The sequence below is a fragment of the Triturus cristatus genome, chromosome 10 (genome assembly GCF_964204655.1).
Source record: "Triturus cristatus chromosome 10, aTriCri1.1, whole genome shotgun sequence".
Taxonomy (NCBI): domain Eukaryota; kingdom Metazoa; phylum Chordata; class Amphibia; order Caudata; family Salamandridae; genus Triturus; species Triturus cristatus.
In genome coordinates, this window is record NC_140593.1 from 215478507 (window position 1) to 215493457 (window position 14951).

The 14951-nt window shown below is 41.0% G+C and overlaps 1 protein-coding gene across 4 annotated transcripts in view; it reads right to left on the reverse strand.

Annotated features, from left to right (window-relative positions):
- MALRD1 (MAM and LDL receptor class A domain containing 1) overlaps positions 1-14951 on the reverse strand; it is a 2533556-nt gene that overhangs the window by 1741232 nt on the left and 777373 nt on the right. For all 4 annotated transcript variants that reach the window (XM_085630825.1, XM_085630827.1, XM_085630826.1 and 1 more), the window contains exon 14: positions 2663-2750. In XM_085630825.1, coding sequence (XP_085486951.1) covers positions 2663-2750 — 88 coding nt within the window. The remainder of the gene's footprint in view (positions 1-2662; positions 2751-14951) is intronic.

Here is a 14951-nt window from a genome sequence, read left to right on the forward strand (position 1 = left end):
TGTAGTAAACTATGGTCAGTTCTGCAGGAGTTGGGGATGTCTCCTGATTTGCTCTCCCTCATCGCTAGACTCCATGAGGGTAATTTTGCGCAAATTCACTGGGGCACCCAGGGCAATCACCAACCCGTTTCCCATAGAGATAGGCATGCACCAAGGTTGTGTAATGATTCCCACACTATTCTCCCTGTTTATTAATGAGATCGCTAAGTTCTATGAGTCTCCCCCCACTGATGCCCCAGTCCTAGCTAGCGTAAAAATTCCCACTTTAATGTTTACTGATGACTCGTTAATTATCTCGAAAACCCCGAACTTCAACGAGCATTGAAACGTTTTGAGGAGTTTTGCCTGTTGCGGGGATTGGAAGTCAATGTCTCCGAAACAAAACTCATGTTGTTCAACCCGCACAAAGGATATAGAGGAGGCATACTCGTGAATGATAGCTCCCTGGAACAAGTTAGTTCTTTCACATATCTGGGTCATACTACAGAATGACTTGAGATGGGATCGTCAACTCGACATGGCCACGTTGAAGCACCGGCAGTTATCTGGAGTTTTGCAAATAGAATTTGCAACCTCCCTGACAAAACCAGTCAGCCCGTGCTCCAAATATACAATATGAAAGTGGTCAGTTCAGCACTATATGGAGTGGAGCTTTGGGGGTTTGAGAAGATGCCAAAACTAACAGCAGCTAAAAATAGGTTCTTACGTAAGGTCACAAGCCTCCCACAAAGTACCCCAGTACGTCCATTGCTCTACGATCTAGGCAGGAAAGCACTGGCTGATATAGCGAGACTGCGCCCAATATTATATTTGCGCAGAATTTGGTGCACCACAGAACTGGCAACCTATGCTGTAGGTCTACAAGCTCTAATCAGTGCTGACTGCTTTTATAAAATCAAATGGTTACGGGAGGTCAGAGCATCCTTAGTAAGTATGGGCATGGCACCACGTCGAATAAAGCTTGTTGGATTGGATTGGTTTAAAATACTTTTTCAATGGTGACGTTGGAAGTTAGATTCCCATTTCCCCAGTATTGCAGTCACCCTAAATTTTCAAACATTCGACCGGCAAAGCATGTGATGTTTTTAATTTTGGGCCACTACAAAACAGGAAGCTAACATTACCGGAAATACCCACTTATAAATGGCTAGAAGTCCTCCCCAAAACGTAAAAGAAGGGATAAAAGAAATAGTGCTAATAAAAGTGCCTTTTAACAAGATACCATTTAGTGTGAAAACTCAGAACCACCATCTTAGCTTTGAAGGGGACACAACAACAAGTAGTATAAGTCTCCTCGCCACCAGAGCGAAAATGTGGACGAGTGGCAGACCAAATTAATTCTACAACACAATAGTGCTGAAACTTAAGCTCATAGTGATACGCATTATTTGAAGCTCAAAGCGCCGAACCAGCACCCACTACAAAAAAAAAGACATGAATTAATTCACACATTATTAGTCGATCTAGATGCATTCTGCCATAAACAAGTATTGCTAGAAGAGGTACCACCTGGCTCCTTGACGTTCCTGTTGACCTTATACAAACAAGCCATTTAGAATGACTGTGGTCATTTTTTTTTTTTTATTTCATGCCACTATTGATATTTTGGTGGAAAAACTAGCAACGAAATAACTGGAAATAGCTGGGTTCTTCTTGCATCTTACATATGATTTTACCTTAGTATTGTTTCGCGTTATCATAAATAAGCACTCCCATAGAAGCAGTTCAGTTCTTAATTGAAAACCTGAACTAAATGCTGCAGTAGTACACGGGCTTCAGCAACAGACAGCAGGCATGATATGGCAGCAGGAGAGATGCCAGATGCCCAGCGAAACATTCAAAGAAAGCTGCTGGGTGCACTGACTACTGACGTCACAGCCCAGCTGCAGCTTCAGGAGAGACAGCAGGCACTCTCGATTTTCCGAGAGCATCCGGAGAAGGATGATGGGAAGCAAGAGACTTGAGTGCCTGGGGAGAGTCTAAGAGACCCACCAGATATGCTGGCTAGTCAAACCAGAGCTCAGCACCGGCATTAGGAAAGGAGCCAAGCTCTCTGGGTGGGGAAAGAGCAGCACCTGGGAGAAGAATGAAGTACCACAGGGCACAGTGGACCTGTGGAAGATGCACAGGAAGCCAACTGATGTCCCCAATGTGTCACCTACTGCAAGGTGGCAACAGGGAGCAGTCGCCTGCAAATAATATGTTAAAAAGGAAAAGAATAAGGTTTCAGAGTTATTGCTTGACCTGAACACCAACTGACTATACAGGGGTAAAAATGTAGAAATCTACGAAATGGCATGGACTGTTTCTGAAACGTGATAGACAGTCCAACGAACCAGTGTTTGAAAGGAATGGTGTGTTATTTGTGTTTTTTTAGTTTTGTGGTAGCGAGAGGTCTTGCTAGACACATAAAGAGGTCTATAACACAAGGGGAAAAACACATCAAGTCATTTTCTGATTTCTGTATATAACTTCTTTTCATGATGTTCCCATCCTATGATACAGAATGCAACAGGATCAATTAATGCATTTTTTAAATGCTGAGTCTATTCGAAAGCACAAATTGAAAATATAATGTGTAAAGTTTGCAGAAAGTGGCAGAATCTGAAAGGAAACAATCTTGAGCAGTTCGCTTGGCAAACAGTCTGAGTTTGGCCCTTACCACTGTAAAGGTTACAATCATAAAATGACAGGTCATCTATTCCTATGTCTCCAGTGAAGTCGTCACCAACTATGCCTTTCACCAGGATCTGAGGGAAAATGCAAAACAAAGAATTAAAAACAGTTGCTGGATTCTATTTATTTCAAACACTATTTTCTACTTAAAGTTTAAAACGTTAACAACATTGTGCAAGTACATACACAACACATTCATTTGGAATGTGTAGACTGGGATGGTGCAGGAAAATGGCTATTTTTCCAAGAACACCCACATTTCTTTGGGACTGGAGCTGCTGGTCTTTTGACTCTGTGCACCGGGACTCTACTTACCAGGCCACACTGCATGGTGTCTGACCCCTAGATATGTCAAAATTGTCTGCACTAATAATTGGCATACTTAACATACCTAGGAGTTCATAGGGTAGAAAGTGAAAATTCAATGTCAGTAGTGGATTTTGGCACTTGTTGGGCCACTTCTAGAGTCGCAGAACAAACCATGACTGCAGGCCTATGACTGTAGCCTGACTGGGCAGTTTTAGAACTGTGAATTTAGCTGATCAAAATAGCGTAATTCTAAATATTAATATTTCTCCCCCATGGAGGCCCTAAAGCCTATTAAAGAAGAATACATAGTACTTAACAGCAGGACATGTAAAAGTTAAATGTTCAACATGTCCTTACACTGCTAAGGCCATACAAGCTATTTTCACTATGTTAGGGTTACCTATTCTTTTCAGGCGCATTAAGACACAATATTTAAGTTAATACTTAGATCTCCTCACAAGGAACAGCTACAAAAGTGCAATTTATACTTTAAAAAATATTTTTACACGCACAATTCGTTGCTACACTTGGATATGTACTAAATATTTCACAAAAGCTACTTTTAGAAAGTCACTTATTGCCTGCTTAATGCCTCTAGAATCCAATTTGTAGACGTTTCCAACTGTCATCCAGGAGCTTAATAGCTCCTTAATGAGATGGGAACTTGCTCCCAAAATAGAGACAAAGGCCTTGGGTTGGGGGAGATGTTCTGTTCCTCTGACTGGATGATCATCTGGTATATGCCGAGGAACCTAAATAACTTCAAAGGGACCGAACTGGTGCAGGCAGATGTAACTAGCAGTGTGCCTGCCCCCTCCTTTGTTCCCTAGTCGGCCAGGCATCACTCTCAACCAGAGAAGAAATGCCCCCAGAACTAGTTTTGCATGACTCCAGAGGAGGGGTTGTTCATTTCCCTGGCCACACCTTCAGTATGGGCACAGGAGCTTTGCATAATTCAAGCATAGTTCTGCCATGTTGGATTGTGGTTGTGATGGGCACTGTGGGACTCTTTGCAGTAGGTCACACAGTAAGTTCTGTGAAAGTGGAGTGGGTTACTCCAGAAACATTTTCCTATTGGTTAGAGAGGGTCCAGGAGTCACCTCCACCCACATGCTTGTGTAGGCATACCTGTGCACCCTTGGGCATCCTCTTTTGAATGCTATTGGACCTGTGTAAGACAGTAGAATGACAGCACTTGTTGATGCCTTTTTAAGGACACTCAAAAGACTGAGCCTGCTCCCACATGTACCGAAACAAAGAAGTGGACTTCAAGTATCAGTTTGTCCTGTCAGCTACAGGGTCACAAAAGCTGCAAGAAGCCGAGTTGACCAGTTTAAACTGTACCTTTCCTGGACCCTGTTGGTGGCCTCTGTTAGAATGAGTACTGAACACAAAATGCTCGTCCTGGAACCCTAGACTGGTCTCACAGTGTATTCCTCCTGACTAAACCTAAAACTTGGGACTTAGAAACTTTATGCTAACATTTTGATTGGAGAACCATCGAGGGACCCGGCACAATCTGTCAGCCGATCCACCGAGGGTGCATCGTCAGTGGACCTGACTTCGATGCAGCTCCCACTTCATTCATCTCTGCAGAATCACATCAGTTTAAGTGGGATTGACGTATTATAATGCTGACAAGCCTGGGATTGGGAAGGAGTGCCTGGCCACTAAGCCTTACCCCTCCCTATTGAAACTCCCTACACAAGGGAGAGACAGTTAAGAAGACCCCAGGTCTGAGAGTGGCATCAGCAAAATGATGCCTAGCTGGAAGAAAATGCCATCTTATGCCCTGCAAGTAGAGCCTGAAGACTTTGACTCCAGATTACCCCCAGAACTAGAATGGGTCTTTCCAGGGTCAGTAGTGCTAGTACGCTTGCTCCCCCCTAAGGATCAGTTGGTAGAAAGGACCAGTTGGGGGACCCTGGTTGGTGGTCAGATCCCGTAGAAATTCTATGGACTTGTCCAGGGCTCCACTGCCCGCCCTCTAGGTGCCCTTCAAGGGGCTCTGGGGCCTGGGGGGTACAGCTAGGAGGGTTTTTTGGTGGGTGCTTGTGGAAAGGCAATGTAAGAACCCCCCACCAGCAGAAAAAAAGTCACTGGGAGCACAGTAGAGGACCAGCCTGGCACAGGGAGCAGTAAGAATCCAGCTCCTCTTGCAAAGCATCCTTTACAGACCACTAGGCCTTTCTTATGCGAAATGATTGCCCCTTCTATTGTGATTTTATATTTAGTACAGGTGGGGGTATTATGACTATGGGGTTCAGGACCCACTAGGGGTGTAATGTATTATGAGGGTGTCACCAAAGGTAGTCCCATCTACCTGATGTGTCCATTAGTAGTTTAATGCCTAGTATTTAGTGGTTTGTGTGTGTAATAACTATTCTCACTGGAAAATAATTTAAATGAATGTAGTTTTTGCATGCCAGCTATTTGGGATTGCTAATTCACACCACCTCCCCTAAGTAGTACCCTGACAGAATCAAATGTTACAATGGGTTTCTTAGTTCCCAGGTATAAGACACATGGCGACCTGTTACTTGTGAAGGACTAACATCCTTGGCTACTAATAACCTACTTTCTTAAGAACATAAAAAAGTATTTAACTCAAATATGTTGTGGTGTCATACTGCGTGATATAGCTTCATGTTACCTTATATTGCACTATAGGGAGGGAGAATTAAAAATGTTAAAGTTTGAATACGGGGAATTACTTTATGCAGCTAACCTGCTTTTTAGAAATATACATGGAGATTACATTTGTTTTGAAAATGATTGTGCCCTGAGTTTTATGACCCTAGGCTAAAGTCAGAGTCTTGTTGGTAGGCCTCCAAAAAGACCTCCCTGAAGATCCAAAGCAGTCAACGCTTTTAACCTGACTTAGAAGGCAAACTACAGTTTTTGTTTTTATTGTGATCACTCAGACGAGGTGCTTGAGAGCATCTTTATGCTGGAAATAAAGACTTTCAATTCAATTCAATAATTTTTTTTTTATTTAGGCCTTTATGTACATAAAAGCACATAAAAAAAGCATTACAGCACAATTTGCACACATGATTCTTGCAAAGATAAAGTGCGCGTGCATTGCAACATTAAGAGAAAGAGGAGTTCTAAATATAAAAAAGAGCTAATTCAGAATTAATATTTTTAAAACATTTAAAAAGGTAATTAAAAAGTTAATACATTTTGTTTACGTTGAGAAACTAAAATTATCCAATAGACCCAGCCCGTACACACCACATAGAAAATAAGTAACGAGTAGCTGAGTACACTGTGGGCAGACTAGTATCATATTTTAGGATCCTACAGGCCTCCGCGGAATACTTTGTCCCAAGATTCCGGCACACCTGTTGTAACCATCAGTATCTAACCTTCTTGTATGCCGGGCAGACAAATAAAACATGTTGATCTGTCTCCAGTTTATCTGCACAGAATGGACAGCCCTGGATCAAAATATTTCCCCATTTACTTGTAAATACGCGCAATGGTAGTATGCCGTACTTAAATTGCAGGTATAGTTTTTTTGCAAGGGGGTTTGTATGACATCAAGAACAGATTCCAGCTTTTATTGGTCTTTTACCTCTAAAAAAGATAGGGTCAGTGCGTATGTGTCGGAACTGGTCTTTATCTGATTATGTTTAAATTCTCTAAAGATCTTTGACAAGGCCTCCTTGGGAGTTGCCATGCTAGTTTCTTCAGCGTTAGCCCATAGGTCTCCCATCCTCATAGCAGCCAAGGTGTTTTTGATATAGGACAGCCAGGGGATTTTGTCAACTCTCTGTAGATTTACGACTTCTTTCAGCTCTTGTCTGAAGGACTCAAGTTCTGGAGTACTCCAGATACGTCTCCAATAGAGAAGAGGCCTTAGGGCAACTTCCTCCGCAATTGGGTTGACCCCAAGGTCCATACGGAGTGGCATTAATGGTGTACTTTTGGGGAGATCTAGAAGCTGCCTATTAAAAGAGTTCTCATTTTTAGATAAATGATCACATGCTCGATGGCTCCAGATTTCTGCCCCATATAAGGCCGCTCCCCTACCCTGGGCCATATAAATGTCCATTGCTGGACCAAACATTTTATGTGTGCACTTCCCAGACATCTTTGCTATCCCCCCAGCTGTCTGTGCCAGCTTTAAGCTGGCCTTTTTAATTTGTGCGGTCCACTCCATTTTGTCGGTAAGTGGTCTAAGTAGTCAAAAACAGACACTTTATCTGATGGTTTCCCATCTAAAAGAGGGTTTGGTCGCATGGTGTTACCTACATTAAAAACCATAGATTTTGTCTTTAGTGAATTAATTTCCAAACCCCTATTTTTACAAAATAGATGGAAAATGTCCAAGGCCCTCTGTTTTCCATTGGGGACTTGGATAGTAAGAGGGTATCATTGGCGAACATCAGGGCCGGGACCCTGTTGTTCGCAAGCCTTGGGGCGTCTTTGTCCCTCCCAGCATTCAGAGCTTCCACCAGACCATTAATGAATAAACAAAAGGGGGTCGGGCCAGGACACATCCTTGCCTTACCCCTCCGTCTATTGGAATGGGGTCGGTAAGCTCACCATTTTTACCATACCTAACTTGGGCGTAATTGTTTTCATGGAGCTATTTCATCTGATAACAGAGGTATGGGGGGATCCCCAAGTCTAACAAAATGGACCATAATTTATCCCTTGGGACCAGGTCGAAGGCCGATTTTAGGTCCACAAAGATCAGATAGAGTCTGCCTCCCTCCAAAAGCACAGTCTTCCAGTACAGAAGTTGCAGCCTGAGAATCTGATCTATTGTGGACATCGTGGCTCTAAAACCTGCTTGGTATGGATTAAGTATAGAATGCTCTTCCATCCAGCTTTCCATTCGATCCAGTAGCACTCTTGCATATATTTTTTGAGTAACATCTATTAAGCTTATTGGACGATAGTTGGCGGGGAGGAGTGGTGAGCCCTTTTTATAAATTGGAATAATCTCCGCCCCCAACCAAGACGGGGGAATCGACATTATATGTAGGATGGCATTAAACAGGGTCCATAGGTAAGGGGCCCAAATATTAGGTTCACTGCATAGTAGGTCAACCGGGATCTTGTCTAGACCTGGCGCCTTTGAGAAGGACACCCTTCTCAGTGCTCCTATTATCTCTAGCAGGGAAATTTCAGTCACGGCAAAATTATGGGGTTGGTGGGAAACGCACTCATTGATGACTTGGCGCTCATCTTCCTCTGCCCTTGTATAGAGTGCTTCAAAAGGGATCTTCCGGATTTCTACCCCCAAGTTTGGTTCTATTGCCGACTTATCCTCTGGGCAGCCAGTGTTAACTAGATTCCAAAAGGACCGCATGTCCCTGGAACATAGGGTGAATCTCAAGCTTTCCCATTTGTCTACCTCCCACCTTTCCTTTGCCATATTAATTATATTTTTATGGGCTATCCATTTGTCTTTTATTGTGGAGCGATCTATGTTTTTAATAGCTGAGATTAGTGCTTTCTTGGTCCTTCGACAGTCACCATTATACCAGGGATGGCCCACGGGATCTTCTTTCTTAGTTTTTGCCAAAGGGAAAAAAATTTTTGCCAAGTCACACACTAAACCTTGATGGTTCTTCCCAATTTCTGTTCGGTCTGTATCGCAGCCAACATTATCACTGAATTGATCAGCAGCCTATAAATAAGGGATGATGGTTTTATAAAGAGATTAAATATTTTCCTGCGAATTACAAAAGGCCCCTCATTTTACTCTCCTCCTACAGTTGGATGAAAATAGCCTAGGTGTAGTTGGATGTTGATTTGTATAAGTGACCATAAGACAAAACGATGCCATCACTAAAATTAACTTACCTATACCTCTAGTGACTTCAACACTTATTCATATGAAGTAAGATAAACGAAAATTAATACGTTTACCTAAGTAGTAATTTCTGCCTTTTATTTATTTTTTAAAAATTAATATCTTTGATCACAAAAAGAACACATAATGAACTACACGAAATACCACATTAGTACTTACACAATGAAAATGAACAACGTGAAAAATGTGTTTTGACATACAATTACAAATAAACTCATAATAATCAAACATCGAAGCAACCAAATGAAATGTCACAAAGAACAATCATTATATACACAATCCGAAATACAATGTTGTCATACAAATTGATGAATTAGACAACTAACACCCTTATATTTGGAATAAATCAAATCCTCTGAAATATAAGGGACACAAGGGGGTATATTTGCAATATTTAACCAAGGAGTTGAGTTCTTTTGTCTGCCGACGCGTTTCTAGTGCCGGTTAAATCAATTGCCGCACTCTCATCAGGGCTGGATTAGTCTTTCTCACGAACAGACTGATTGTGACAAAAAGGGGGGGGGGTTGGTGAAAAAACAGAGTTTAAGTTTTTATTAAAAAAGGCGCTTCCCAAAGCCCTAATTCTTTCTCTATCTGCACAAGTTGGTGGTCACATACCTGCATTATGCCGATTAAATGTAACCATCAGCAATATGTAACAAGCAGTGGTTGCCAATCTGCAATAAAATACATTATGAATAATTTAGCTCATGGGGTGTAATTCTTTTGTCTGATAGCTATGTCTGGGGACAAGGAGGGAAAAAAAGGTTTCCTGGTTTTCAATATTGCGTGGCCAAGACGATTTATAAACAGTAGACAGCAATTGCAGATCTTTACTTCTGCAAGAGAAATAATACATGCAGTTTCGCGGTGTCTGTTTAAATGAGTTTAAAACGTGACAACTGAGCACAAATTATTTACTCACTCAGGGAGAGGGGCCCAAAGGCGTGGCCCCACTAATGAAGTGTTGTAACAAATGACGGTCCTTCACTCTCTTTAAAAATAGTTTGTGGCTGCAGGGGCAAAAAAATGTAAGGGTTTGTAAAAATCATTTTTGGCTGAAAGCACTTGGATTCAAGTGCAAACTATGTTTTGCTCACCTAATAAAGCTTCAGGCTCGAGATTTCAAGTGGGGATCTGTCTCCATTATTGCTAGCAGCTCGCCGAGCTGATTGACACATCATGTGATGGTGCATCAGTGTCACATGATGCGTTTCTGACTAATCACAGGAGGGGATGATCTAATTGCATTTTCAATGACTTCTGGGAGATGTAGTTTATTGAAGTCATGTGTTTCAATTCATTTGCCCAAAGTAAAACTTTTCAATATCACAGGTCGGTTGTGTTTGCCAACATATCGATATTGATCCCATTTTTACTTTATTAGAGAGATACAGATCCTGAAGCTGACAGCAGCGCCATATACTTGATTACAGCTCATGAGCCATCTAAGCTCTGTTTAGCTCGCTCATGCAGTTGAGGCCCTGGTTGATGCTATCGAATTTCATAATTAAATATGCCTCTTTCCGCAGTAGAGCGGTCTCAATACATGTAGATTTTGAGTCAATCCATGCAAGAACTGTCCAACGCAGTTCATTTTCGCTGTGTTCAACAGCTAGAAAGTGTTCTACCATAGGCGCTGTCAGGACTTTTCTCCTAATTCGAGATTTGTGCTGTATAATTCTCACATTAACCTGTTGGCTTGTCTTTCCGATATATATTTTATTGCAAGAGCATACCACTGCATAAATGACGTTCTTAGTCTTACAATTTGTAAAACTTTCATGTCTCCATTTTACTCCATTGTGTTCAAATAGACTTCCTTCTATAGTAGTTGGGCAGGCCACACAATTCCCACACTTGTGGTGCCCACAAATGGGTTTTAAATTCCACTTGGTGATCAAATCATCACTCTTTGGTTTAGGGATGTAACTGTCTGCTCTTACTATCTGCTGGCCAATGCTGGGATTCTTGCGCATGTCGAAAATGCGTTTAGCTAAGGGATGTTCCAAACTTTCAAGCAAATGCCAATTCCTTAAGATGATTTGTCTGAATTTATTGGTATGGGCCCCATATGTTGTAACACATATGAGTTTGTCCATTTCTGTCTTTTCCTTTTTCTGTAACAAATTTTCCCTAGGAGTGAACCTTGCTCTTTTTTTGGAATGCTTAAGGAGTTTCTTAGGGTAACCCCTCTTTTCCATTTCCTTACAGAATGACATTGCGTGGTCCTCAAACTCTGCCAGATCTGTACAATTTCTCCTAATCCGCAACAGCTGCCCATAAGGGAGGTTCTTCTTTAGGCACTGTGGATGCGAACTTTTGTAGTGAAGTATAGTATTCCTGTCTGTCTCTTTTTTATAAAGGCTAGTTGTCAATTTTTGATTATGGGGACATACTGCAACATCAAGGAAAGTCATCCTTGTTTTGCTAGACTCGATGGAAAATTTGATATCATTGTGCCTTGAATTCAACCAGTCATAAAAATGATTCAACTCGGTCTGGCTCCCCTGCCACAGGAGCCAGACATCGTCAATATACCTCAGCCATTCGTACATGTTGTTTTTAAATGGATTGTTGTTGTGTATAAATCTCTCTTCGTACTGGGCCATATAAAGAACCGCCATTTCCGGCGCATAGGGACAACCCATAGCTATGCCCTTAATCTCTATAAAAAAATCACCCTCAAACTTAAAATAATTGTTTCGAAGGGATATTTCAGCCAATGTCATGCTAAATGATGTGGGTACCCTGTGTGGTCTCTCCCTCAAGTCCAAGTAAAGTTCCATCACTTGGAGTGCCTCATCTTGGGGGATTTGGGTATACAGGGATGTGACATCTAATGTCACCATCATCTGTATGCCATCATCAAATGTTGTTCTCTCCACTTTTGTGATAAAGTCTGTTGTGTCTCTGAGATAAGATTTGACACTGGGCAAGAATGGTTTAAGAAAAAAGTCGATATATTTAGAGACTGGCTCCAAAACAGAGTCACAGCCTGAAACTATCGGTCTGCCTGGGGGCGTTTGGCTATTTTTATGTATTTTCGGAAGAAAATACAGTACCGGGATTCTTGGTTGTTTTTTATTCAAAAATTGGAATTCTTTTGGACCCAGGAATCCTTCATCTAAACCATTTTTAGTTATTTGTGCAATTTTGCCCTGTATTTCACGAGTGGGGTCTTCTCTCACCCGTCTGTACCACTCGTGATTCTCAACATGAAGTTTACCCTCATTTAGATACATAGTGCGGGGCCAGATCACCACTGCCCCGCCCTTATCCGCCTGCTTGATCACAATCGAGGGGTCTGCTTTTAGGTCACGAATAGCTGTTAATTGGCCTCTGCTAATATTGTTCTGTACAAAGCCCTTAGTTTTTTCCAATTTAGAGATAGAGGATAACACTACTTGCTCAAAGGCATAGATTTGTATTGGTATATTCTGAGTGGGAGTGAAGTTAGATTTCCCTCTTAGGCCAGTCGTCTCTTGACTTGATGTCGGTTCAGTCCCGGCAAAATAGGATTTTAACCGAATCTTACGGCAAAAATCCAAAGCCTCTAGTTTTAACTTTGTGAAGTCGGTATGTCTCTTGGGGACAAACTTTAACCCTAGAGACAGAATAATTTCTTCGTCTTTTGTGAGTTGTTTGTTTGACAGGTTTACAATAGTTGAGTTGTCTAATTTTTGTAGTACGTGCTGCATGTTCGCATCTCCCAGGGCTGTTTGAACCGGACCCTTGACCCTCCGCCCCTGTCTAAAAAAGGCTTGTTGGAAGGCCCTTGTTTAGTAACATTACCAGGCCTTGAATCGGGTGAAGAGTCAGAGGATGAGGTATCTGAGAAACCTATGAATCGGTTTTTTGATCTACCTTGAAACATGGTTAGAGCTCTTCTTGATTCTGCCAAAGTATAGAAATCTTCTTTTAGAAAGGGATAAACCTGTTCTAGTTTGAATGCTTTTGAGTCTCTCTCAAATTGGGCAGTCTTCACATTAATTGTATTATCTTTGAAGGTTTGAATTTCCTTCTCTATCTTTTCAAGTAAGATCTTAGCTTCATCCACTGTTTGTTTATCTGAGATAGACTTAACCAGTTCCTCAATCTCTTTTTCTTCTTGGCTACACAGTCTCTGCGCAGTCTCAATGGTATGCACCATGAGATCTCGACTGCACTTAGTGTTTATACAACTAAAGCCTTTTTTGTATTCAGGGTCTTCGGTGAAAATCACCGGAATATTTTTAACTTGGAGCCCCCAGGGCATGATGCCCGCCCGCAGGTGCTGTAGAAGGAAGTAACCGTGGAGTTCGGTTCTTATATGTTTTTTATGTAGACAAATCAGTTTATCAGCCTCATTTTGCTGTTTTGCTGAGGTACTTAATGAAAGGGCAGAGATCGGGGAAGAAGCTATTAGGTTTTGGATATGGCTTTCCGTGAAGGACAGCGTATCCTTTTCGGACATGGTTTAGTAATGGACAAGTCCACTACATACGACTTAATCGTTATTAGCTATAGAAATGGACACAAGATTGTTTCAATCCACACCCACTCGGGTAAAGACCCGCTCTTAATATTATCAAAAAAGGAGGGGTTTGGCCCAAAGGATTAGAGGGTAGGTAGGGCCAGTTATACTACATAAGAAAAAAATTACCTATACCTCTAGTGACTTCAACACTTATTCATATGAAGTAAGATAAACAAAAATTAATACGTTTACCTAAGCAGTAATTACTGCCTTTTATTTATTTTTTAAATTAATATCTTTGATCACAAAAAGAACACATAATGAACTACACGAAATACCACATTTGTACTTACACAATGAAAATGAACAACGTGAAAAATGTGTTTTGACATACAATTACAAATAAACTCATAATAATCAAACATCGAAGCAACCAAATGAAATGTCACAAAGAACAATCATTATATACACAATCCGAAATACAAAGTTGTCATACAAATTGATGAATTAGACAACTAACACCCTTATATTTGGAATAAATCAAATCCTCTGAAATATCAGGGACGCAAGGGGGTATACTTTACTTCTGCAAGAGAAATAATACATGCAGTTTCGCGATGTCTGTTTAAATTTGATACAACACTTCCTCTGTGGGGCCACGCCTTTGGGCCCCTCTTCCTGATCGAGTAAATAATTTGTGCTCAGTTGTCACGTTTTAAACTCATTTAAACAGACACCACGAAACTGCATGTATTATTTCTCTTGCAGAAGTAAAGATCTGCAATTGCTGTCTACTGTTTATAAATCGTCTTGGCCACGCAATATTGAAAACCAGGTAACCTTTTTTTCCCTCCTTGTCCCCAGACATAGCTATCAGACAAAAGAATTACACCCCATGAGCTAAATTATTCATAATGTATTTTATTGCAAATTGGCAACCACTGCTTGTTACATATTGCTGATGGTTACATTTAATCAGCATAATGCAGGTATGTGACCACCGACTTGTGCAGATAGAGAAATAATTAGGGCTTTGGGAAGCGCCTTTTTTAATAAAAACTTAAACTGTGTGGGCCCGATTCACAGAACTAACTTAAGACAAAATCCTAAACTTACTACCATTTTGGTATTCACAGAAGGCACTTACTCATTTTGGTATTCACAGAAGACACTTACTCACTTCGGTATTCACAGAAGTTAGGAGTCCTAACTTTAGGACTCCTAAATGCCTTCTGTGAATACCGAAAGTCTTAAAATTAGGATTTTTCTCAGTTTAGGAGTCCCAAAGTTAGGACTCCTAACTTTACTACTACTAAACTGAGAAAAATCCTAATTTTAAGGCTTTCGGTATTCACAGAAGGCATTTAGGAGTCCTAAAGTTAGGAGTCCTAACTTTACTACTACTAAATTGAGAAAAATCCTAATTTTAAGACTTTCGGTATTCACAGAAGACATTTAGGAGTGCTAAGGTTAGGAGTCCTAACTATACTACTACTAAACTGAGAGAAATCCTAATTTTAAGGCTTTCGGTATTCACAGAAGGCATTAAGGAGTCCTAAAGTTAGGAGTCCTAACTTTACTACTACTAAATTGAGAAAAATCCTAATTTTAAGACTTTCGGTATTCACAGAAGGCATTTAGGAGTCCTAAAGTTAGGAGTCCTAGCTATACTAC